General features: G+C 53.0%; 2 protein-coding genes across 20 annotated transcripts in view; one reads left to right on the top strand and one right to left on the bottom strand.

Moving 5' to 3' along the window:
• Positions 1-699, top strand: part of SPTAN1 (spectrin alpha, non-erythrocytic 1) — an 81,161-nt gene extending 80,462 nt beyond the window's left edge. For all 16 annotated transcript variants that reach the window (XM_057303123.2, XM_057303122.2, XM_008975886.6 and 13 more), the window contains one exon: positions 246-699. In XM_057303123.2, coding sequence (XP_057159106.1) covers positions 246-371 — 126 coding nt within the window. In that variant the 3' untranslated portion in view covers positions 372-699. The remainder of the gene's footprint in view (positions 1-245) is intronic.
• On the bottom strand, positions 698-24,994 carry DYNC2I2 (dynein 2 intermediate chain 2). Of its 4 annotated transcripts, none has more exons than XM_034929205.4 (9): positions 24,687-24,994; positions 7,752-8,000; positions 3,961-4,070; positions 3,324-3,481; positions 2,695-2,804; positions 2,129-2,296; positions 1,726-1,958; positions 1,263-1,420; positions 698-1,019 (listed from the first exon to the last, which is right to left on the bottom strand). In XM_034929205.4, the coding sequence occupies exons 1-9, from the start codon at positions 24,870-24,872 to the stop codon at positions 781-783; spliced, it is 1,611 nt and encodes a 536-aa protein (XP_034785096.1). In that variant the 5' UTR covers positions 24,873-24,994; the 3' UTR covers positions 698-780. The 4 variants fall into 4 exon arrangements, with proteins under 4 accessions (XP_034785096.1, XP_034785098.1, XP_034785097.1 ...); XM_034929207.3 differs by having other exon boundaries at positions 2,129-2,212; positions 24,687-24,887; XM_034929206.3 differs by having other exon boundaries at positions 7,779-8,000; positions 24,687-24,887.
• Between the last annotated feature and the right edge of the window lie 703 nt (positions 24,995-25,697).

The following is a 25,697-nucleotide window of genomic DNA, read 5'->3' as shown; positions in this document are numbered from 1 at the left end:
CTCAGGAGGTGGGTGAAGAGGTGTCCTTTGGAAAACTAAAGCCAAATTTGTGGCAGAGCTGAGTCTGGGGTAACAGGCCCTGCGCTGGGTATTCTCCCCATTTACAAATCAAACTCAGTATGGACAGAAGTCCCGGATCTGCTTGTAGAAGCAGCTCCGAGCCCCCAGCATCCTGAGACCTGGGAGGTCGGGTTTGAAGTGGGTGCAGCTGGCTCAGGCACCAGGTGCCATCTCTTACCCCACAGAACCTGACCCGGGAACAAGCCGACTACTGCGTCTCCCACATGAAGCCCTACGTGGACGGCAAGGGCCGCGAGCTCCCCACCGCGTTCGACTACGTGGAGTTCACCCGCTCGCTTTTCGTGAACTGAGCCACTCCCTGGGTCACCCACCCCTCGCTGCTTGCCCTGCGTCGCCTTGCTGCATGTCCGCTCCTCTGTGTGCTCTCACTTTCCACTGTAACCTTAAGCCTGCTTAGCTTGGAATAAGACTTAGGAGAAAATGGTGCTTCACTAACCCGCTTCCGGTCCAGTCACAATCATCACGTCACTGTGGGGACCCAGATCTGTGTCTTGAAGCAGCTGCCCTCATTCCGACTTCAGAAAATCGAAGCAGCTGGCTCCTCCCCTTGTTCTCTCTCCCACCCTCCCGCAAATCTGTTTTCATGTAAAAGACAAATAAATGATGACTTCCCCCAAAGCTTTGCTTTTCTTCATTTGGCTTGCGTCAGAAACACAAGGCTCGGCACAGCGAAGGCTTGCACCCGCCTCCCGGGACCCCTCAGGTCGCCACCTCTGCTGCCAGGCAGTCCAGGTCCTCAGCTTCCCGGGGCCCTTGTTCCGTGAACTCTGTGCTCAGCTGCCACACCTTCACTGTGCCCTGGGCATCGCCCGCAGCCAAGAGCTGAGTCTGCTGGCTGTTGAACTCCAGACAGTAGACAGGGCTTTCATCCTGGGTTTGCTTGATCAAAACTGTGGGTTTCTGGGAGCTTTTCTGGAGATCAAACAGCTGCACGTCACCTGCAAAGAGAGACAGATACGTGGAGTAAGAGAAACTCTAGAGACCAACCACATGGCAGGAGGAGGCTAACGCCCGGGTTCAATCCTGTCGTGTGCAGCCACAGTGGCTTTGAGTTGGGTTGCTGGAGGGAAGCCGTCCTTACCCCCATGTGTGGTCTCTTCCCCAACCCAGAACCCCAGGTACAAGCAGGGCCCAGACCACCCACCCCTTAAAGAGATCCAGGCCTAGCGGCCCCTTCCTACCTTTCCCAGAGGCAGCTGCAAAAACCAAGGGCCGCACTGGGGACCAGCGCACAGCAAACAGATACTTGAGGGAGAGCTGCAGCGAAGTCAAGGGAGGGGCCTGCAGCATGGAGTACAGGTGGACATGCCCGTCAGTCCCAGCGCTCAGGAAGAGATTCCTAGACGGGATGCAGGGGGCCAGGCAAGGGAATCAGTGCTGGGGTCTGGGTGGTGCTGGCCCCCAACACCAGACCCCTCCTGGGCTGCCAGGCTCGTGAAGAGCCTCCCGGGTCCCTCAGCCTGGAGTTGGTCCTCTCATTAGAGAAGGGACGATGCCTGGGCCAACCACCAAAGACCTGAACACGGGTCTCAGAGTGGGCAGAAGGCAAGCACTTGAAGCAGTTTGTCATGAGGCTTGGCAGGCTAGAGACCCGCAGGGCAGGGACACCCTGGCCCCACTGTGCCCCAGGCCTGCCCTACGTACCTGTGGAAGGGGGAACAGCTCACAGAGTAGATGGGACCGCCGTGGGGGGAGAAGGTAAACTGTGCTGGGGCCCGCAGGGGCACGGAGCTGGGCATCCGCGTGAGGGCTGCCTCTCCAGCTGCCAGGGAACACTTGAGCGGGAAGCCACCTTCCGTGCCCAGAATGAACAGCCTAGGGTCAAAGCTGGAGAAGGCCACTGCCGTGGCGCCCACCTCGGTCTCCCCGCGGGGATGCTGTGGAGAAATGGCAGCAGCAGGGTCAGAGCCAAGGGCATCAGATGGCACTGTCCCAACAGAGCCAGAGAACAGGAGGGGAGATCACAGCAAGTCAGGCCCACTGCCACACCTTCCCACCCCCAAGGCTCACCGGCGCAGGCCAGGGCAGTTTCCGGGTGCCCACGTACCTTCTTGAGCTTGGTGCTCCGTGGCAGCTGCTGCATGACCAGGGCGAAGCCCTCTGTGAGCTGCAGCTGGCCTGCCCCAATGCCCTGCCAGAGTAGCACCTTCCCGTCAGTGGCCACACTCAGCACCTGGAAGCGGTGGCTGTGCCCAGGCTCAGGCAGCCACACCACCTGAGTTAACAGCATGCAGGGCCAGGATGGAGACAAGGGACACCTGCCCAGGTGTCACGCCCCACCCCCACCCTCCCTCTCTTCCAGGAAAAAAAAAAATCTTCCGGGAGGCCCCAGAGCCAGGCTCACCCACCAGGGGGCAGGCCTGGAGGGTTCCCAGGGCCCTCTCCAGTCCCAGAATCCCAGCGCTGCTCACTCGGTGCCTGCAGAGGAGGCTGGGAATGGCCACAGGGCCCTGGGAGTGGCTCCTGAGGGGGGTGACTCATGCTGCGGGAGCTCCGAGAATGCAGGAGGCAGCTGTCCAACTGCCAACGCCCGGGTGACCTTCCTAGGAGAGTGGGCGCCCTCTCCCCAGCTCTGCCTCAGGGCCCACCCCGCCCGGCAGCCCCTGCCCTGACCTGGGACACAGGGTCTGTGTGGGTGTCATCCGTCAGGCCTGTACGCCACAGCAGCGGGTCCTCAAGACGGCTCAGGTCCCACACCAACACCTCACCACTGTACAGCCCTCCTGCAGGGACAGTGGACCTGGGCAGAGGCTCAGCCCCACCCCCAGCCTGACTTCCTGGCCAAACACCCGCCCCAGCTCACCTACAGGGCCAGGGCCAGGGCCAGGGCCAGGCGGCAGAGCCACTTGGCTGGAAGTCATCCCCACAGAGGGAGAGTCCTAGCCCCCAGCTCCCCTGCTGTACCCCAGGGAGCTTTGCCGGACACCCCTGCCCTGCACCTGGCAGCTCCCTCCAGCGTTGCCTGCCCCCTACCACTGACGGCTTCCCAAGGGCACCTGCCTCTTCTGGCCTCTCCACAGCCCCCAGTCCTGGCCCCGACCCTGGCCCCCTTCCAGACTCCTCCCCCGAGTTCCACCCCTCAGGGCTCACTGCAGACCTTCACCTGGGCTCCAGACTGAGAGGGTCAGGGCCCGCCTTCCTGTCTCCGGGCCAAAGGGCCCATGGAAAGCTCCCTTGTGCCCTCTGCAGGGCGGGAAGCTGAGTCCTGAGAGGAGAGGAGGCAGACGCAGCAGGCAGCTCACCTGCGACGTGGGAGGGCTGCGTGGGGTGGAAGGCCAGACACAGGACAGCGCTGGGGACCTCCACCACGGCCGACGGCTGCTGGGGATGCAGGTCTCGCCGGTCCAGGTTCCAGGCACACACGAAGGACTTAAGCGTGCTCCAGTCCCCATGGTCCAGCCTGTGCAGGGACAGGCTTGAGCCGGCTGTGCCCCTGGGTGGGGCTCCTATCACCCACCCCACCTCTCTCCCCACTAGCCCCGGACACACTCTCTGTGTCCTTGTCACCACCAGACACTACTCTGGGTATTGAAGTGGCCCACGCTCCACTCTAGCACCCCAAGGGTGTGGCATTCTCTGGAAAACGGTCCCCAGGCACCAAGGACAGTCCATGCCATGCAGGATGGGGAAGCAGCTGGTGGGGCGGGTGAGGCAGGCAGGCCCAGGGCCGCCAGGCAGCGAGGAGGGTGATCCTGGCACTCAGCCCCACTGCCTGCTCTTCTGCCACTTGTTGTCAACCCGGCCCAGGAAGGCTTGAGAAGAGACTCCCAGGATGGCCAAGCTCTTAGAACCAACCCTTCCCTGTGCAGCTACAGAGACAAGGCCCAAGGAGGGTCCTGGGGTGGCGCGCTGCCCCTCACCTGCCCCGCTGCCACTCACCGGCCGTAGGCACAGGCCACCACAGAGCCAGTGGAGTTCCAGGAGATGCTGGTCACATGCAGACCCTGCGCTTGGGCTGGCGGGTAGCCCAGGGTATACAGACAAGACACCTGCGGAGACGTCCCCAACCCTGAGTCCAAAGCCACCAGCAGGGGCCTCATGACTGCCTAACCAAACCCCACCTAGGACAGGCCACCCTTAGCCCTAGAGGCCCTCAAGTCCATCAGCCAGGCCTAGAGGAAAATGTGGCACGTTCATCCCCACATCTGCCCCAGCAGGATGCTTCCAGAAGCCCAGAAGGCATGGCCTGAGAAGCAAGGCCGACCAGGCTCCCGCCCAGAGCGGTGGCTGCCCTCACAGGCACACTCCACAGTTTCCAAGCCTCAGGGGCTGCAGCAGGAAGGTGGGGATGGTTGCCCAGCAGCATAAAAGTGCCCAACGCGGCCAAGTACAAGGGGTCAAGCGAACCACCCGACGTCACGTTGTGCTACACGCACATGATTTTTTGTTGTTTGTGGTGGTTGGTTGGTTGGTTTTCTTTTTGAGACAGAGTCTCACTCTGTGGCCCAGGCTGGAGTGCAATGGTGCAATCTCCACTCACTGCAACTGCCACCTCCTGGGTTCAAGTGATTCTCATGCCTCAGCCTCCCAAGTAGCTGGGATTACAGGCGCGTGCCACCAAACCTGGCTAATTTTTGTATTTTTATCAGAGATGGGGTTTCACCATGTTGCCCAGGCTAGTCTCGAACTCCTGACCTCAGGTGATCCGCCTGCCTCGGTCTCCCAAAGTGCTGAGATGACAGGCATGAGCTGCTGTGCCTGGCTGCACACGATTTTTTGTCAAGCTCTGGCATCTTGCTTTCAGCCCCGCAGCCGGCCACAGCTGCATGTGAGGAGGCTGACGACCAGCCTAGCCAGGGGTAGGCACCAGCTGCCCAGGAAGTGGTGTGTGCCAGGAATCCAAACAGCCTCTCAGATCCTCTGATGTTTCAGATCTGTTGACCTCATGATTCTACATAAAGAAACTATCAACTGAGGGCCAGGCAAGATGGCTCACGCCTGTAATCTCGGCACTTTGGGAGGCTGAGGCAGGAGGATAGCTTAAGCTCAGGAGTTCAAGATCAGTGTAGGCAAGATGGTGAAACCCCGTCTCTACCAAAAATACAAAAATTAGCTGGGCATGGGGGTCAGAGCCTGTAATCCCAGCTACTCAGGAAGTTGAGGTGGGAGGATCACTTGAACCCAGGAGACAGAGGTTGCACTGCTGCTCTCCAGCCTAAGCAACAGAGCAAGACCCTGTCTCAAAAAAAAAAAAAAAAAAAAAAAAAAAAAAGGCCAGGCCTGGTGGCTCATGCCTGTAATCCCAGCACTTTGGGAGGCGGAGGCGGGCGGATCACAAGGTCTGGAGTTCAAGACCATCCTGGCCAACATGGTGAAACCCATCTCTACTAAAAATACAAAAAATGAGCTGGGTTTGGTGGCACGTGCCTGTGGTCCCAGCTACTCAGGAGGCTGAGGCAGCAGAATAGCTTGAACCCAGGAGGCAGAGGTTGCAGTGAGCCCAGATCACGCCATTGCACTCCAGCCTGGCGACAGAGCGAGACTCCATCTCAAAAAAAAAAAAAATGCATTTTGTAAAAAAATAAAAAAGAAACTATCCACTGGAAAGACTCCACACTCCACAAAGAGCTCCACAGCCACAACCCGCGCACTGCTGCAGCACGTGCAAGAGGTGCCTCTGCTGTGGAGAACAAGCTGCAGGAGACCAGGACCAGCAACTCCACTCCCAGGTTTAGACCCTAGAGAAATTAAAACTCATGTCCACATGGACACCTGTACACCAATGTCCACAAGAGCATGACTCACTATAGCCAAAAAGGGGAACAGCCCAAATGTCCATCAGCTGATGAGTGGCTAAATGAATGTGGTCTGTCCATGCAACACCATGCAGCTGTAAAAAGGAACGCAGCACCAACCCAAGCCACAACACGCATGAACCTATTATTTTCAAACAAAGCTCTACAGTGGGCTAGGAGGTGGAAGGAAGCTTTTACAGGCCTTGTAATGTTCACTTTCTTGATCTGGGTTTTGGTTCAAGAAATGTTTATACTTTGTAAAAAATCATCTCAGGAGGCTGAGGCAGGAGCATCTCTTGAGCCCATCTGAACTACAGCCTGGGCAACATAGGAAGACCCTAACTCTAAAAAAATTTTTTTGGCCAGGCGAGGTGGCTCACGCCTGTAATCACAGCACTTTGGGAGGCCAAGGCAGGCAGATCACCTGAGGTCAGGAATTCGAGACCAACCTGACCAACATGGTGAAATCCATCTCTACCAAAAATACAAAATTAGCCGGGCGTGGTGGCGGGTGCCTGTAATCCCAGCTGCTCAGGAGGCTGAGACAGGAGAATTGCTTGGACCCGGGAGGCAGAGGTTGCAGTGAGCCAAGATCGTGCCACTGCACTCCATCCTGGGTGACAGAGCGAGACTGTCTCAAAAAAATAAAAAAAAAGAAAAAGACAAAAGCTCCCTCATCTCAAACCCAATGCTGTCTGCCCAACTGCCCATCAGCATTTACAGGGTCATAACTCTGGACTGTACTTGGAGGGCAGATGACCCAGAGCATGGCAGTGAAACCAGAGAGACTGGGGTTCAAGTTCTGGAGCTGTGTGTGTGGACCTGGACAAGTCACTTAGCCTCTCAGCCTCATCTATAAACTGAAGATTATAATAGCACTACCTCATACAGTTGTTTTTTTTTTGTTTTTTTGTCTTTTTTTGAGATGGAGTCTTGCTCTGTCACTCAGGCAGGAGTGCAGTGGCGCAGTCTCAGCTCACTGCAAGCTCCGTCTCCCGGGTTAAAGCAATTCTCCTGCCTCAGCCTCCCGAGTAGCTGGAACTACAGGCGTGCACCACCACGCCTGGCTAATTTTTGTATTTTTAGTAGAGAGGAGGTTTCACTATGTTGGCCAGGCTGGTCTCGAACTGCCGACCTCAGGTGATCCGCCCACCTTGGCCTCCCAAAGTGCTGGGATTACAGGCGTGAGCCACTGTGCCCAGCCTCATACAGTTGTTTTGAGGAGTGAAGAAGATACCACAGGAGACATTCTTTTTTTTTTTTTTTTTTTGAGACAGAGTCTCGCTCTGTTGCCCAGGCTGGAGTGCAGTGGCGCGACCTCAGCTCACTGCAAGCTCCACCTCCCGGGCTCACGCCATTCTCCTGCCTCAGCCTCCCGAGTAGCTAGGACTATAGGCATCTGCCACTACGCCCGGCTAATTTTTTTTTGTATTTTTAGTAGAAACGGGGTTTCACCGTGTTAGCCAGGATGGTCTCCATCTCCTGACATCGTGATCCGCCCGCCTCGGCCTCCCAAAGTGCTGGGATTACAGGCATGAGCCACCGCACCTGGCCAAGGAGACATTCTTAAACTGTGCCTGGCCCAAAGAAGGCCCTCACTGCACCGTACATGGGGAGGCAGGGCAGCCGGGCCACCCAGACTCTAGCCTGCCTCCACTGCTCAGCCGCTCAGTTTCACTCTGGACGTTACTTCCACATAGGGTGTCCATCTCCCTAACTGTAAAGTGGACAGAACAATACCGACCTCAAGGTCAGCAGTGAAGGCTCACTGACTTATTCTTAGGGAACCTAGCACAGTACCAGGCAGAACATTAGAGCCTGGTGATTGCTGGCCGTGATGATGACTGGCATGGCTGTTATTTGTGAGAAGGAAAACAAGGGGAGACAGAAGTGGGGCAGGGGCTCGACCCGAGGCTGCACCAGCCCATCCCCTACCATCTGCTGCTGCTCGGTCCAGTTCACCTCGAAGCCATCAAACGCGTGGCTCTGCCAATTCTTGTTCAGCTCTCGGATGACCATGGCCTCCACTCTCCGAAGAAAGGCTGCAAGCCGGGGTATGTCGTACTGGGACGGGGGCTGCACGCTGACAGGCACGGGGGCCTCCGTCTGCACCTGGGCGTCCACATGATTCCTGGCCTGGGCAGATGCGTTGGCAGTGGCAATGCTGGCCGTCTGGCAACTTTTCTGGGGGGAGGGTGAAAACAAGTGTCACCACCCAGCTGTCCTCGCACAGCCCCCACCCAGCCCCCTGCCTGCCCCTCCTGCTTGACCCCCTCCTTGCTGCTGTGGGTCTCAGGCTAGGGCCTCTCTCAGTGAGGTCTTGGTTGGAGATGGCCCCTTGATTCTCCTATGTCCCACAACCAATCAGTGCCAGCCAATCAGAGCACTGTGTCCCTACCTCAGCCACAGTGACCAATTCAGGGCTGGCCAAGTGACCAACACAGGCCAGTGAGACCCTGCCCCAAGACTTTTGGTGCAACAATTCGGAGGAGTCAGAGGGCTCCCTTTCTGAAGATGCGGAACGCAGGCAGAACCACATCGGCTCACAGCAGCACCCTGGCAGACACATGGTCTGATGCCCATGAACACCCCAGCTTCACACCACCAGGCCCTCCCTCAACGGGCAGCCCTCCCAGCACCCGGGTGAGCAACAGCAGCTTCAGCATCCACTATGAGCTGCTAGGTGGGAGGCAGAGCACCGCCCCCAGAGGCCTTGCTCTCCACCCTGCCACCACGCCTACTATTCCTGGTCCCCTGCTTAGCTGTACCTGGCACAGGTACAAACATCAGAACAGGGCAGGAGAGGCCGGCCTCCCTTTCTTACAGACATGCCCAATCTTCACCAAACCAAGGCTCTCTGGGCGGAAGCAATCATGGTGATTGCTGCTATCTGTGAGGGGCTCTCCTCGGGTGGCTGCTCAAGGGACAATGACAAGGCCCTGGACTGCCACACTCCCTCCTTCCCATCTCATGCGGGATTCGAGCTGGGCCAGGAGGCAAGCCCGGAGGAAGAGGGCCGGACTCACCAGGACAGTTCTCTTCTGAACACACAGGCCTCAGCACTGGTACCCACCCTCACCTCCACAGGCCACTCAGTTCTCTCTGCTTGTCTGTGTCCTACTGAACCGCCAGCCCCCCAGCATAAGACTCTGTCTGATCTTTGTATCCCCAGCACTTTGCATGGTATTTGGCACAAAGCAGATGTTCATTTATACACACACACACACACACACACACACACACACACACACAAATGCCGGGCACGGTGGCTCACGCCTGTAATCCCAGAATTTTGGGAGGCCGAGGCGGGCGGATCACAAGATCAGGAGATCAAAACCATCCTGGCTAACACGGTGAAACCCAATCTGTACTAAAAATACAAAAAATTAGCTGGGCATAGTGGCAAGCATCTGTAGTCCCAGCTACTCGGGAGGCTGAGGTAGGAGAATGGCGTGAACCCAGGACGCGGAGCTTGCAGTGAGCCAAGATCGTGCCACTACACTCCAGTCTGAGCGACAGAGCAAGACTCCGTCTCAAAAAAAAAAAAAAAAATTAGCCAGGTGTGGTGGTGCGTGCCTGTAATCCTAGCTACTCAGAAGGCTAAGGCAGGAGAACTGCTTGAACCCAGGAGGCGGAGGTTGCACTGAGCCGAGATCATGCCACTGCACTCCAGCCTGGCCTATGGTAGGAGACTGTCTCAAAAAAAAAAAAAAAAAAAAAATTACTTATTGAGGCCGGGCGCAGTGGCTCACGCCTGTAATCCCAGCACTTTGGGAGGCCGAGGCGGGCAGATCACGAAGTCAGGAGATCGAGACCATCTTGGCTAATATGGTGAAACCCCATCTCTACTAAAAATACAAAAAAATTAGCCGGGCATGGTCGTGGGTGCCTGTAGTCCCAGCTACTCGGGAAGGCGTGAACCTGGGAGGCAGAGCTTACAGTGAGCCGAGATCGTGCCACTGCACTCCAGCCTGGGTGACAGAGCGAGACTCCATTAAAAAAAAAAAAAATTACTTATTGAGCATCTACTTGCCAGGCATTGTCTGGGTAATGAGGACACAGCAGAAAAGAAAATGTGCAAGATTCTTGTGCCCCAGGCGCTTACATAGGGGTGGGGAGAGATGAATAAACAAGAAAAAAACACCAAATCCACACAGCACTGAGCACATGCAGAGGCACGAGAAAGGAAGGAAACAGCAAGGGAGGCTGTCTGGATGGGATGGTGAGGGTGGCCTCTTAGGGAGATGGCATTTGAGCTGAGATGTGAAGGACATGAAGGAGCCGGCCAAGTGGAAAGCTTCAGGAAGGAGTGTAGTGGGCCAGAATAAAATGTCGTGGAGGAAAATCCCCTGAGCGCAGTGGCTCACGCCTGTCATTCCAGCACTTTGGGAGGCTGAAGCAAGAGGATCACTTGAGTCTAGGAGTTTGAGACCAGCCTGGGCAACAGAGAGAAACTCTGTACCTACAAAACAATTAAAAATTTGCCAGAAGCCAGGCGCAGTGGCTCATGCCTGTAATCCCAGCACTCTGGGAGGTTGAGGCGGGTCGATCACGAGGTCAGGAGTTCAAGACCAGCCTGGCCAAGATGGTGAAACCCCGTCTCTACTAAAAATACAAAAATATTAGCCAGGTGCAGTGGCAGGCGCCTGTAATCCCAATTGCTCAGGAGGCTGAGGCAGGAGAATCACTTGAACTTGGGGGGCGGAGGTTGCACTGAGCCGAGATCGTGCCACTGCACTCCAGCCTGGGTGACAGAGTGAGACTCCATCTCAAAAAAAAAAAAAAAAAAAAAATTGCCAGGCATGACGGCGCATCCTGTAGTCCCCAGCTACTCAGAAGGCTAAAGTGTGAAGATTGCTTGAGTCCAGGAAGTGGAGGCTGCAGTGAGCAGTTGATTGTGCCACTGCACTCCAGCCTGGGCAACAGAGCAAGTAAAGCCCAAGACGACGTGCTGGACTCTGGGAATCGTGGAAAGAAGGGAATCCAAGGTGACCCTGGGATCTGCACTGAGAACCTGTGGACGGGGTGTCCCCAGATGTGAGGTCACACTCAGGCAGAGAACACAGGGCAGTTCTGTGGGGCCTGCTTTGGACTCAGATGCCTCAGCCACCCACGGGGAGGCACCAAGTATTCCCGGGGGAGGTCACAAAGCTCTGGAGAGTTTCTGACCAGACATGTGACTTGAAGCCACAGAGCTGGAGGAGGCTGCTGAGGGACTACACACACCAAGGAATGAATGAATGGGCCAGGGGATCAGAAAGTGCATGTGCCGAGCCAAGATGCAAGGGGACTAAGGCAGAATCTCAAACTCCATGGAAGCCACAATTCTGATGACAGTGCCAGTTGGTAAGAGCTCACTTCCAGGCACTGTGCCAAGAACTTCACCCACATCACCTTTCTTCCTCACAACCACCCTATGAAGTAAATCCTATCTTCATATTAATGTTGGCACTGAGGCACAGAGAAACTGAGTAACTCACCCAAGGTCACACAGCAAAAGGTGATCGACTTGAACCCAGGCGGCCTTTTTTTTTTTTTTTTTTTTGAGACAGGGTCTCACTCTGTTGCCCAGGCTGGAGTACAATGGAGTGGTCATAGCTCATTGCAATCTAGCTCTGCCTCTTGGGCTCAGGCAATCCTCCCACCTCAGCCTCCCAAGTAGCTGGGACTACAGGTACACAACCACACCTGGCTGATTTTTTAAAAGAATTTTTTCATAGAGACAGGGTCTCACTATATTATCTAGGCTTGTCTCCAACTCCTGGGCTCCAGTGATCCTCCCTCCTCGGCCTCCCAAAGTCCTGGAATTACAGGCGTGAGCCACCGCACCTGTCCAACCTGACTTGCCACTAGATTGTCTGACCTCACAACAGTAAACTGCATCTCAGCCACGGTGCCCTCCCGAACACGTGCGAAGCTGGGCCACACCACGTGTCACTGCGCTCTGCTTCATACGCTTTGCAGATTCAGCACTTTTCACAAACTGAAGGATCACGGCGCCCCTGCACTGCACAAGCCTATCGGGCCATTTTCCCTACAGCATGTGCTTAGTTGATGCCTCTGCCACATTTTGGCAATTCTCACACTATTTCAAATTTATTCATTCTTATTATATCTGCTACATTGATTTGTGATCAGTGATCTTTTATGTTACTACAGTAATTGTTTTGCAGCACCACAAATTGTGCCTACGTGAGATGGTGAACTTCATCGATAAATGTTGCGTGTGATTTGACTGCTCCACTGACCAGCTGTTCCCCGTCTCTCTCTCTCTCCTTGGGCCTCCCTATTCTGAGACAAGACAATATTGAAAGTAAGCCAATTAGGCCAGGCGCAGTGGCTCATGCCTGTAATCCCAGCACTTTGGGAGGCCGAGGCGGGCAGATAACCTGAGCTCAGGAGTTCAAGACCAGCCTGCCCAATGTGGTGAAACCCCATCTCTACTTAAAAAAAAAAAAAAAACAAAAAACAAAAATTGGCCGGGCATAGTGGCTCATGCCAGTAATCCCAGCACTTTGGGAGGCCAAGGCGGGCGGATCACCTGAGGTCAGGAGTTCGAGACCAGACTGGCCAACACAGCAAAACTCCATCTCTACTAAAAATACATAAATTAGCTGGGCATGGTGGTGTGCACCTGTAACCCCAGCTACTCAGGAGGCTGAGGCAGGAGAATCACTTGAACCAAGCCTGGGCAACAAGAGTGAAACTCTGTCTCAAAAAAAAAAAAAAAAACCCCAGGCATGGTGGCGGGCGCCTGTAGTCCCAACTACTTGGGAGGCTGAGGCAGGAGAATCACTTGAACCCAAAAAGCAGAGGTTGCAATGAGCCGAGATCGTACCACTGCACTCTGGCCTGGGTAACAAAGTGAGACTCCATCTCAAAAAAAAAAAAAAAAAAAAAAAAAAGGTAAGCCAATTAATATCCCTACAGGGGCCTCTAAATGTTCAAGGGAAAGGAAGAGTTGCAGGTCTCTTAATTCAAAAGCTAGACATGATTAAGCTTAGTGAGGAGGGCATGTTGAAAGCTGAGACAGGCTGAAGCCAGGCCTCTTGCAACAAACAGCCAAGTTGTGAATGCAAAGGAAAAGTTCTTGAAGGAAATTAAAAGTGCTACTCCAGGGAACACACAAATTATAAGTGAAACAGCTTATTGCTGATAGGGATAAAGTTTAGTGGCTTGGATAGAAAATCAATCCAGCCACATTTCCTTAAGACACACCATAACCCAGAGCAAGGCCCTAACTCTCTTCAACTCCATGAAGGCTGAGAGAGGTGAGGAAGCTGCAGAAGAAAAGTGTGAAGCCAGCAGAGGTTGGCTCATGAGGTTTAAGGGAAGAAGCCATCTCCATAATGTACAAATACAAGGTGAAGCAGCAAGTGCTGCTGGAGAAGCCAGAGCAAGTTCTCCAGAAGTTCTAGCTCAGATTATTGATGAAGGTGGCCGCACTAAACAATAGATTTTCTTTTTGTTGTTGTTTTTTTGTTTTTGTTGTTTTGAGACACAGTCTCACTCTGTCACCCAGGCTGGAGTGCAGTGGTGTGATCTCGACAACCTGTGCCTCCTGGGTTCTAGCAATTCTCCTGCCTCAGCCTCCTGAGTAGCTGGGATTACAGGTGCCCGCCACCATGCCTGGCTAATGTTTGTATTTTTAATAGAGACGGGGATTCACCATGTCAGCCAGGCTGGTCTCAAACTCCTGAACTCAGGTGATCAGCCTGCCTGGGCTTCCCAAAGTGCTGGGATTACAGGCATGAGCCACCTGGCCCAGATTTTCAAAGTAGATGAAACATTAGAAGGACATGCCATCTAGGAATGTGAACTAGAAAGAAGTCAATGCCCGGCTTCAAAGCTTCGAGAGACAGGCTGACTCTCTTGTTAGGGGCTAATGCAGCTGATGACTTCAAGTCAAAGCCAAAGCTCATTTATATCCAGATAATTCTAGGGCCCTTACAAATTATGCTAAGGAAGGCACAGTGGCTCATGCCTGTAATCCCAGCACTTTGGGAGGCCAATGAAGGTGGATCATTTGAGTCCAAGACTTTGTGACCAGCCTAGGCAACATGGGGAAACCCAGTCTCTACAAAAGATTTAAAAATTAGCCAGGTTGGCTGGGCACAGTGGCTCACACCTGTAATCCCAGCAATTTGGGAGGCCAAGGAAGGTGGATCACGAGGACAGGAGTTCGAGACCATCCTGGCCAACATGGTAAAACCCCGTCTCTACTAAAAATACAAAAAATTAGCCAGGCGTGGTGGCATGCACCTGTAATCCCAGCTACTCGGGAGGCTGAGACAGAATTGCTTGAACCCAGAAAGCAGAGGTTGCAGTGAGCCGAGATCACACCACTGCACTGCAGCCTGGGCAACAGAGCAAGACTCCATCTCAAAAAAAAAAAAAAAAAAAAAAATGCGTTCAGGGGAATACAAAGGGCTGGGCCAGACTTTATGTAATCAGACCAGGACATCCTTGGAGGGAATCAGAGAACAGTAATTACCAAAGCAAGACCAGCAGGGTCCACCCTCTTGAGAGTCTGAGGCCCCAGGGACCCTCTGCAGCCTGAAGCCCAATTCTCCTGCCCCAAGAGAGCCTGCAGCCAGGGAGAAACCCAGAACATCAGCACTCCTGCCTCTCAGAGGAAGGAAACTGAAGCCCAGAAAGGTGAGGAGATGCCTTCTGGAAAGTCCACCTGCCCCACAGGACCCCTTTCTTGGAAAACCTCCTACCCAAGCCACAAGCTAGGCCCCAAGCCCCAGACTTCTCTGACTGAATGAAAACTGAACACTGGCCGGGCACAGTGGCTCGCACCTGTAATCTTAGCACTTTGGGAGGTCGAGGCAGGAGGATCACTTGAGGCCAGGAGTTCCAGCACCCTGGCCAACATGGCAAAATCCCATCTCTACTAAAAATACAAAAATTAGTCAGGTATGGTGGCACACGCCTGTAACTCCAGCTATTCGGGAGGCTGAGACAGGAGAATCACTTGAACCAGTAAGGTGGAGGTTATAGTGAGCTGAGATCGCGCCATTGCACTCCAGCCTGGGCAACAGAGCCAGACTCCATCTCAAACAAGCCCACTCCAGCAGGGGGTGCCATATGCTAGAGAATCTCCTGGGCTGGGCCCGACCAAGCCAGGCCCAGCCAAGCCAAGCCAAGCGGGCAGGGCCAGGCATGGTGGCTCAGGCCTGTAATCCTAGCCCTTTGGGAGGCCGAGGCAGGCAGATCACTTGAGGCCAGGAGTTCAAGACCAGCCTGGCCAACATGATGAAGCCCTATCTCTACTAAAAATACAAAAAAAAAAAAAAAATTAGCCAAGCATGTTGGCGGGCAACTGTAATCACTGCTACTAGGGAGGCTGAGGTGGGAGGACTGCTTGAACCTGGGAGGTATAGGTTGCAGTAAGCCAAGATCGTGCCACTGCACTACAGCCTGGGCGACGGAGGGAGACTCCGTTTCAAAAAAAAAAAAAAGAGAGAGAGAATCTGCTGGGCCGGAAGCTACAGCCAGTCCAGAAGAGGCACTCACTTAGAGGCCCAGAGCTAGGCAGCTAGGTCAATTCCGAGGAGGGATGCAGCAGAGGCCTGCCAGGGAGTGAAAGCACACAAGAAACCATTCAATTCAGCATTTCCTAGGCACCTCTGGGACATGGAAAACTACAGGAGACTCACCCCTGCCCTCAAGGAGCTAAATCACGGGAGACAGACCTGAATGTCAAAAATGCACCCCACTGGGAAAAAGTTCAATAGATCGCGGTGATGACTGTGCACTGGAATTATACTTGATGCCTCTGAATTGCACACTTTTTAAAATGGTTAAAACGGGCCAGATATGGTGGTTCACAGCTTTCATTTCAGCACTTTGGGAGGCTGAGTGGGAGGCTCACGTGAGGCCAGTTGTTCAATACCAGCTGGGCAACAAAGCAAGACCTCTGACTCTACAGAATTTTCCAAATTAGCCAGGCGCGATGGTGTGCACCTGTAGTTCTTTCTACTCGGGAGACTGAAGTGGGAGGATCGCTTAAGCTCAAGAGTTTGAGGCTGCGTGAGCTACGATCACATCACTGCATTCCAGGCTGGGAGACAGAACCAGACCACCAGCACTCTGGGAGGCCAAGGTGGGAGGATCATTTGAGGTCAGGAGTTCGAGACCAGCCTGGCCAACATGGCGAAACCCTGCCTCTACTAAAAATACGAAAAAGAGCCAGGCCTAGTGGGACGCGCCTGTAATTCCAGCTACTGGGGAGGCTAAGGTGGGAGAACTGCTGGAACTCAGGGGGCAGAGATTGCAGTGAGCCAAGACTGCACCACTGCACTCCAGCCTGGGCAAGACAGTGAGACTCCATCTCAAAAAAAAAAAAAAAAAACTGGGCCAGGTGCAGTGGCTCACACCTGTAATCCCAGCACTTTGGGAGGCTGAGGTGGGCGGATCATGAGGTCAGGAGTTAAAGACCAGCCTGACCAACATGGTGAAACCCCATCTCTACTAAAAATACAAAAATTAGCTGGGCATGGTGGTGCGTGCCTGTAGTCTCAGCTACTGAGGCTGAGGCAGGAGAATCACTTGAACCCGGGAGGCAGAGGTTGCAGTGAGCTGAGATCGCGCCATTGCACTCCAGCCTGGGTGGCAGAGCAAGACTCTAAAATATAAATAAATAAATGAAAATTTTTTAAAAAAACTACTGGAAAGCAGCTGGATTAAACTAGTGGTTCTAGTGGTTCTCAAACTTTGCTAAGCATTAGAATCATTTAGGGAGATATTATGAAACCAGATCCCCAGGTCATACCACATCCAAAGTAAGCCACAGTAACTGCAAGTAGAACCCAGGAGTCCACATTTTTCAACACTTTCCAGGGCATTCCAGTGTTGACTACCTTTGAGAAGAGGAATGAGGAGGCCCCCCTCAGCTGAGACAGCAGGGCCGGTCACTGACACTCAGAAACTCCACGTGAACAGCACTGGCTTTCACTTGGCTTTCTGGTCAACAGTCCCATTCAACCCCATAAGAAGTATCCTAACAATCGCACTTCACAGAAGAGAGACTGCGTTACTAGTCCAGGGCCAAGCCACTGATAAAAAGGATCTGCACCCTCAAACTCAGATCGAAAATAAGGTCCAGGACACTGTCCCTCTAAACAGATAGGGATGTGGCAAGAAAAGTCAAGTCAGGCCAAAGACTATATATATATACACATATATATACACATATATATACACATATATATACACATATATGTATACATATACACATATATATATACACATATATACATATATACACACATATATACATATACATATATATATACACATATATATACATATACATATATATACATATATATATGCCACCACACCCGGCTAATTTTGTATTTTTAGTAGAGACAGGGTTTCTCCATGTCAGTCAGGCTGGTCTTCAACTCCCAGTCGACCTCAGTTGATCTGCCCAGCTCAGCCTCCCAAAGTGCTGGAATTACAGGCATGAACCATCACGCCCAGCCCCATTTTTGTATTTTTAGAGATGGGGTTTCACCATGTTGGCCAGGCTGGTCTTGAACTCCTGACCTCAGGTGATCCACCCACCTCAGCCTCCCAAAGTGCTGGAATTACAGGCGTGAGCCACCACGCCGGCCCATAGATTACTTGTATAACAAACAAAAAGTTAACTCAAAAAGCACCAGGCAGCAGTGGCGCAGTAGTCGTCACCATGACGGCTAAGGGGCTGGGTGCGGTTCTGCCAGGCTAGGAGCACAACCGGCACCCAGAATCTGTCGCCGCTGCTTGAACACAGCCTGCACCATGGCCACCTCTGCCCCCTCCTCGGAGCATGTCGGGAAGCGGCATGAGATCTTTCACTGTCTCTATGAAGGCCTACAAGGAGTGCCCAAGCGCCTGCTGGGTGCAGTGGGGACCAAAGAGAAGTTGATCAGAGATTTTGATGAAAAGCAACAGGAAGGAAACAAAAAGCTGGCAGAGATGGAGGAGGAACTACATTATGCACCTCTATCTTTCCGTAACCCCATAATGTCTAAGCTTCAAAACTACCAGAAGGGCCGGGGGTAGTAGCTCATACCTGTAATCCTAGCACTTTAGGAGGTCGAGGTGGGCAGATCACTTGAGGTCAGGAGTTCAAGACCAGCCTGACCAACATGGTGAAACCCCATCTCTACTAATAATACAAACATTAACGGGCCGTGGTGGCGCACGGCTGTAATCCCAGCTTCTCGGGAGGCTGACGCAGGAGAATCGCTTAAACCCAGGAGGCAGAGGTCGCAGTGAGCCAAGATCGTACCACTGCACTCAAGCCTGAGCAACAGATCGAGACTGTCTCAAAAAACACTACTGGAAGGACCTTGCCAAACTATCAGGAGATGAGAAGCACACCTTGGAGAGCCACAACTGGAGGCCTAGGAGACATGAAATATGGCACACAGCCAGGCACGGTGGCTCACGCCTGTAATCCCAGAACTTTGGGAGGCCGAGGCGGGCAGATCACCCAAGGTCAGGAGTTTTGAGACCAGCCTGGCCAACACAGTGAAACCCCATTTCTACTAAAAATATAAACAATTAGCTGAGTATGGTGGCAGGCGCCTGTAATCCCAGCTACTCAGGAGGCTGAGGCAGGAGAATTGCTTGAATCCAGGAGGCAGAGGTTGCAGTGAGCTGAGATAGCACCACTGCACTCCAGCCTGGGTGACTGAGTAAAACTTCATCTCGGAAAAAAAAAAAAAAAAGAAAGAAAGAAATATAGCACATGTGCTGCAGAGAATGATGCACATGGACTGGCTACAATCTCAAAGGGCAATGCTTCTACAAGGCACTGGAAGCCTGATCCAGGTGACCCGAAGTACTGAACATTCTCATCAGACTGGCACAGAAACTGACCAGATTGGCTCAGAAATCACAGAAGAACCAGAGGAACAAGACAGACCAATTAGAAAGCACCAAGAATCGGGCCAGGTGCGGTGGCTCACGCCTGTAATCGCAGCACTTTGGGAGGCCAAGGTGGGCAGATCACCTGAGGTCAGGAGTTTGAGACCAGCCTGGCCAACATGGTGAAACTTCGTCTCTACTAAAAATACAAAAATTAGCTGGGCATGGTGGCAGGCACTTGTAATCCCAGCTACTCAGAAGGCTGAGGCAGGAGAATCGCTTGAACCCAGGAGGCAGAGGTTGCACTGAGCTGAGATCATGCCATTGCACGCCAGCCTGGAGGACAAGAGCGAAACTTCATCTCAAAAAAAAAAAAAAAAAAAGAAAGTACCAAGAGTTGGCCAGGTGCTGTGGTACACACCTGTACTCCCAGGTACTCAGGAGGCTGACGGAGGAAAATCGCTTGAACCCGGGAGGTGTAGGTAGGTTGCAGTGACCCAAGATTGTGCCATTGCACTCTAGCCTGGGCAACAAGAATGAAATTCCGTCTCAAAAAAAAAAAAAACAAAAACAAACAAACAAACAAAAAAACGAGGCCGGGCGCAGTGGCTCACTCCTGTAATCCCAGCACTTTGGGAGGCCCAGGCAAGTGGATCACCTGAGGTCGGGAGTTCGAAACCAGCCTGACCAACATGGAGAAACTCCCTCACTACTAAAAATACTAAATTAGCCAGGCATGGTGGCACATGCCTGTAATTCCAGCTACTCAGGAGCTGAGGCAGGAGAATCACTTGAACCCGGGAGGCGGAGGTTGCAGTGAGCCAAGATCATGCCATTGCACTCCAGCTTGGGCAACAAAAGCGAAACTCCGTCTCAAAAAAAAAAAAGAAAGTACCAAGAGTGCCAGGCACGGTGGCTCACACCTGTAATCCCCAAGCAGTTTGGGAGGCTGAGGCGGGTGGATCACCTAAGGTCAGGAGTTCAAGACCAGCCTGGCCAGCATGGTGAAACCCTGTCTCTACTAAAAACACAAAAATTAGCCCAATGTGGTGGCGTGCACCTGTTATCCCAGCTACTCAGGAAGCTGAGGCAGGAGGATCACCTGAAACCAGGAGGCGGAGGTTGCAGTGAGCTGAGATCACACCACTGCACTTCAGCCTGGGCAACAGAGCGAGACTCCGTCTCACACACAAAAAAGAAAGTACCAAGAGTAGCCCAGGTGAGGTGGCTCAGGCTTGTAATATCTATACCTTGGGAGGCCGAGGCAGACAGATGACTTGAGGCCAGGAGTTTGAGACCAGCCTGGCCAACATGGTGAAAGGTCGGGAGTTCAAAACCAACCTGGCCAATATGGCGAAACCCCGTCACTACTAAAAATAAAAAAAACTGGGCCGGACACGGTGGCTCACACCTGTAATCCCAGCACTTTGGGTGGCCAAGGCAGGCGGATCACGAGGTCAGGAGATAAAGACTATCCTGGCTAACACAGAGAAACCCCACCTCTACTAAAAAAAAAAAAAAAATTAGCCAGGCGTGCTGGCATGCACCTGTAGTCCCAGCTACTTGGGAAGCTGAGGCAGGAGAATCGCTTGAAGCCGGGAGGCGGAAGTTGCAGTGAGCTGAGATCACGCCATTGCACTCCAACCTAGGCCACAGAGCGAGACTCTGTCTCCAAAAGAAAAACCCAAGCCGGGCGCGGTGGCTCACGCCTGTAATCCCAGCAATTTGGGAGGCCAAGGCAGGCGGATCACGAGGTCACGAGATCGAGACCATCCTGGCCAACACGGTGAAACCCCATCTCTGCTAAAAATACAAAAAATTAGCCGTGGTGATGGGCACCTGTAGTCCCAGCTACTCAGGAGGCTGAGGCAGGAGAATGGTGTGAACCCGGGAGGCGGAGCTTGCAGTGAGCCGAGATCGCGCCACTATAATAAATAAATAAAAATAAAATAAGACAGCTTTGTCAGGCCAGGCATGGTGGCCTGCGCCTGTAATCCCAGTACTTTAGGAGGCCGAGGCAGGTGGATCACAAGGTCAGGAGTTCAAGACCCACCTGGCCAACATAGTGAAACTCTGTCTCTACTAAAAATACAAAAATTAGCCGGGTATGGTGGCACGTGCCTGTAGTCTCAGCTACACAGGAGGTTGAGGCAAAAGAATCACTTGAACCCGGGCGGCGGAGGTTGTGGGGAGCCGAGATCATGCCACTGCACTCCAGTCTGGGCAACAGAGCAAGACTCCGTCTCAAAAAATATATATACAAAAATCAGCTGGGCGTGGTGGGATGTGCCCGTAGTCCCAGCTACTCAGGAGGCTGAAGCAGGAGAATAGCTTGAACCCAGGAGGTGGAGGCTGCAGTGAGCCGAGATGGCACCACTGCACTCCAGCCTGGCAACAGGCTCCGTCTCACAAAAAAAAAAAAAAAAAAATTTAAAAATCAGTTGGGCACAGTGGTACGTGTCTGTAATCCCTGCTACACAGAAGGCTGAGGCAAGAGGATGGCTTGAGCCTGGAAGTTGGAGGTCGCAGTGAGCCAAGATGACACTACTGCACTCCTACCTGGGAGACAGAGCAAGACCCTGTGGAAAGAAGGAAGGAAGGGAGCAAGGGAAGAGTGGGAAGGGGACAAAAGAAAGGGAAGGGATGAAAGAAGTAACTTACCACCTTCTTCTCACCCTTGAAACATTCTTACAACATAAAAGAATCTCCTTAGGTAAGAGAGCTGGCTGTGTTTCCATTGAACCATCCTCACACATGAAAGCCTTCGCACCCAAGTGTTAGAATCATTTTCTTGGGATTCTACAGGTTAAAGCTATCAACAAGAAAATTAGCCAGACTCAATCTCATTCTCTGTATCAGAAAAAAAAGTATTAAACTGAATCAATGATTCCTAACCTAGAGTCTTTTTTATTTTTATTATTATTTTTTATATACAGAGTCTCATTGTCACCCAGGCTGGAGTACAGTAGCACAATCTCGGCTCACTGCAACTTCGCCTCCCAGGTTCAAGCGGTTCTCTCACCTCAGCCCCAGAGTAGCTGGGATTACAGGCGTGCACCACCACACCTGGCTAATTTTTGGTATTTTTAGTAGAGATGGGGTTTCACCATATTGGCCAAGCTGGTCTCAAACTCCTGACCTCAGGTGACCCACCAGTCTCAGCCTCCCAAAGTGCTGGGATTACAGGTGTGAACCACTACACCTAGCCCCAACCTAGAGTCTTCTAAAAATGTTCAGCAAGGCCAGGCGTGGTGGCTCACGCCTGTAATCCCAGCACTTTCAGAGCCCGTGATGGGCGGATCACGAGGTCAGGAGATGGAGACCATCCTGGCCAACACAGTGAAACCCCATCTCTACTAAAAATACAAAAAATTGACCAGGCGCGGTGGCGGGCGCCTGTAGTCCCAGCTACTGGGGAGGCTGAGGCAGGAGAATGGCGTGAACCCAGGAGACAGAGCTTGCAGCGAGCCGAGATTGCGCCACTGCACTCCAGCCTGGGTGGCAAAGCCAGACTCCATCTCAAAAGAAAACAAAAAACAAAAACAAAATGTTCAGCAAGAGCTATTTTGAGTATTGCTTAAAAGCCAGTGCATCTGAATCATCAATTGACCTGCGATAAGGATGGACAGTTAACTAAACCACCTAGTGCCCTGGCTTTCCCTGCGAACCGTTCCCATACAGCACAGCAAAGTGGGAAGTGCGTGCAAGCCGCATCAGATCCTGGCTTCAGCTGTGCAGACTTCTAGGCCTGAGGTAATAAATCTGCCCTCAAGAGTAAGATTTCATGGAAACCTCACTGGCCTTGGGGAGGATTTGGGCTCTCTGCAGGTTCATGCAGCAAGCTAAGCCTCAGTATTCTCTTCTGGGACGTGTGCAGCACCCAATGCTGCTCATTTTCAGAGGAAAAACATAAGTCCTTACAATATTCTGACAGCCCCCACCTGACCTGCCTTTCCTTTCCTTACCCTCTCTGACCTCACCTGGGACCACTCTTCCCCACCCCTCACTCCTCTCCAGCCCCACCTGCCTCCTCAAACAGACAGATTTGCCCTAGGGCCTTTGCACTGACTTTTTTTTCCCCCTGTAAAGTTAGGGTCTCACTCTGTTACCCAAACTGGAACACAGTGGTGCAATCATAGCTCACTGCAGCCTCCAACTCCTGGGCTCAAGGGATCCTCCTGCCTCAGCTGCTCAAGTAGCTGGAAATACAGGCACAATGCCAGGGCACCCTACTTTGCACTTGACTTTTCATCTCCTTAGATGACTCTACCCCAGGTATCCACTTAGCCCATGCTCACTCCTCCAAATCTTTGCTAAAATGTCACCCTCACTGTAGCCCACCTGGCAAACCACCCTCTCAATCCCCAACCCAGTCCTTCCAATCTCTCAGCTTTCTCTTTTGTCCACGGCACTATTCACCTTCTAACACACTGCATAATTTACTTATTAAATATACTGTTAATGTTGCAGCCGTTGCCACTGCCCCATGTAAGCTCGAGGAGGGAGAGATGTCCGTCTTCTTTTCTGATGAGTCCCCAACCCTTGAACCGCTCCTAGCACACAGCAGGTGCTCAAGCTGAAAGTCCGCACAGACCCCTAGGGAGAGGCCTTGAGCACGCAGCAGCCCCGCCCCTCACCTCATCAGAGCATCTCCTTTCGTGTGCGTTTGATTAAACACCTGGAAAACTGGCTTATCTAGAATTTACGATGCAGTTTGGTCATTTAAAAGTTAGCCTGGGCCGGCGCGGTGGCTCACACCTGTAATCCCAGCACTTTGGGAGGCCGAGGCGGGTGGATCACAATGTCAGGAGATCGAGACCATCCTGGCTAACACGGTGAAACCCCGTCTCTACTAAAAAAAAAAAAAAAAAAAAAAAAAATTAGCCGGGCGTGGTGGCGGGCGCCTGTAGTCCCAGCTACTAGGGAGGCTGAGGCAGGAGAATGGCATAAACCCGGGAGGCGGAGCTTGCAGTGAGCAGAGAGCCCGCCATTGCACTCCAGCCCGGGCGACAGAGCGAGACTCCGTCTCCAAAAAAAAAAAAAGAGAAAGAAACCAAGTAGCGCCGAAACCAAGTAGCTGGCGCTACTACACTCCAGCCTAGGCGACAGAGTGAGACTCTGTCTCAAAAAAAAAGAAAAAAAAGAAGGCCGGGCGCAGTGGCTCACGCCTGTAATCCCAGCACTTTGGGAGGCCGAGGAGGGCGGATCACGAGGTCAGGAGATGGAAACCATTCTGGCTAACACTGTGAAACCCCGTCTCTACTAAAAAATACAAAAAAATTAGCCAGGCGTGCTGGCGGCCGCCTGTAGTCCCAGCTACTGGGGAGGCTGGGGCAGGAGAATGGCGTGAACCCGGGAGGCGGAGTTTGCAGTGAGCCGAGTTCGCCCCACTGCACTCCAGCCTGGGCGACAGAGCGAGACTGTCTCAAAAAAAAAAAAAAAAAAAAAGCCTGAACGCGGTGGCTCACACCTGTAATCCCAGCACTTTGGGAGGCCGAGGAAGGAGGACAGCTTAAGCCCAGGAGTTGGAGACCAGCCAGGGCAACACATGGAGACCCCATCTCTACAAGATAATAAATAAATAGCCAGCCAGCGTGGTGGCCCGCGCCTGAGGTCCCAGATACTCTGGATGCGCAGGTGGGAGGATCGCTCAGCACCGGGGGCTGAGGCTGCAGTGAGCCAAGATCGCACCACTGCACTCCAGCCTGGGCGACAGAACGAGACCCTGTTCAAAAAAAAAAAAACACGAAACAAAACCAAAAAAAGTTGTTTGAAATGCTTAAAAACTACAGTTCACACAAAATCCTTCAAAACGTGGGATCCTTGGAGGTGTTTTGTTTTTCCACTTTTTGTTGTTAAAAAATGGGCCGAAAGTATCCTCTGGGTCAGTTTCTGTGGAATAAACTGTAAAGGCAAACGGTGGGACGCCCGAACCCGCCCGACGGCCGCGCTGCGCCCCCGCCTTCCCGCCCGCGTCGCTCCGCGCGGGGCCCGCGCCCTCACCGTCTCCCCGCGGATGCCCTGGACAGCCCTCCACTGCGAGGGCACGGACGCCACACCCAGGGTCTCGTCCTGCAGCGGCCCTGGCCGCCCCGGCCCCGGGCCGCTCGCAACCCCGACTGCCGCCAGCGCTGCAACACCAGCGCTTCCCGCCTGGCTGCGTGGCCCCGGCTGCGCGCGGGTTGCCATGGAGACGGTTCCGCCCTCTCGTGCGGACGCACTCAGGCGCGACCTCCGCCCCTACGCCGCCATGAGCGGAAAACGGGGAGCGTGAGGCTGACGGCGCCATGTTTGAATTGGTCGCAGCGCCTCCTGCAAGACCTGGAAGAAAGAAAAGTAACGATTCTTCTCGGCCAGAGAGAGAAGCATGACCGGTTTTGCATACCCTGTCCCCAGAAAAAGCACTCTAAGGGTAGGCGCGCTACTCCTGGGCGAGGAAACTGCGGAAGTGAGGCATTGGTGCCAGGTTCAAAGATGGCGCTGAGCAGCCAAGCGCAGAAGCGAAGAGAGGGCGGCAGCCTGCGGCCGTGGCCGGCCCGCGAGGTCTGGGCCTGGGAGCGCAGATCTGGCTGAGCAGCTGATTCTTCCAGCAGATCCGAGAACCGCGCCACTCGAACAGGCTGTCACCTCGAAGCCAAGTGATCTCCCTTTAATCCTCAGTCTCTGTCTCAATAGAATGATGATGAAAAATATTCCTACGGAGATTCTAAATGTGGTTAAAAAGCTGGGAGGCCCAAATGAGGTCTTCTACAGAAACATGCTTATTAAATCGAAATTAAAAGCAAATAACTAAATAATGTGCCTACTGTGTGTCAGGCAAAGAGCCCAGAACGTCTCTTTCTTACTAAGTTCTCACCCTGAGGAAAGAATTGCTTTTTATACTATATTATGTCGTTCTGCCATTCCGCGCGCCCCACCGGAATTTAAAAACACTGGAGATTCTGACCTGAGGACTAAAAAATAAAAATAAAGAATAAACAAATAGGCCAGGTGCGGTGGCTCACACCTGTAATC

The sequence above is a fragment of the Pan paniscus genome, chromosome 11 (assembly GCF_029289425.2).
Source record: "Pan paniscus chromosome 11, NHGRI_mPanPan1-v2.0_pri, whole genome shotgun sequence".
Classification (NCBI taxonomy): Eukaryota; Metazoa; Chordata; class Mammalia; order Primates; family Hominidae; genus Pan; species Pan paniscus.
Note: the sequence above shows the minus strand (reverse complement) of the source record. Positions and strands in the feature narration are given on the sequence as shown.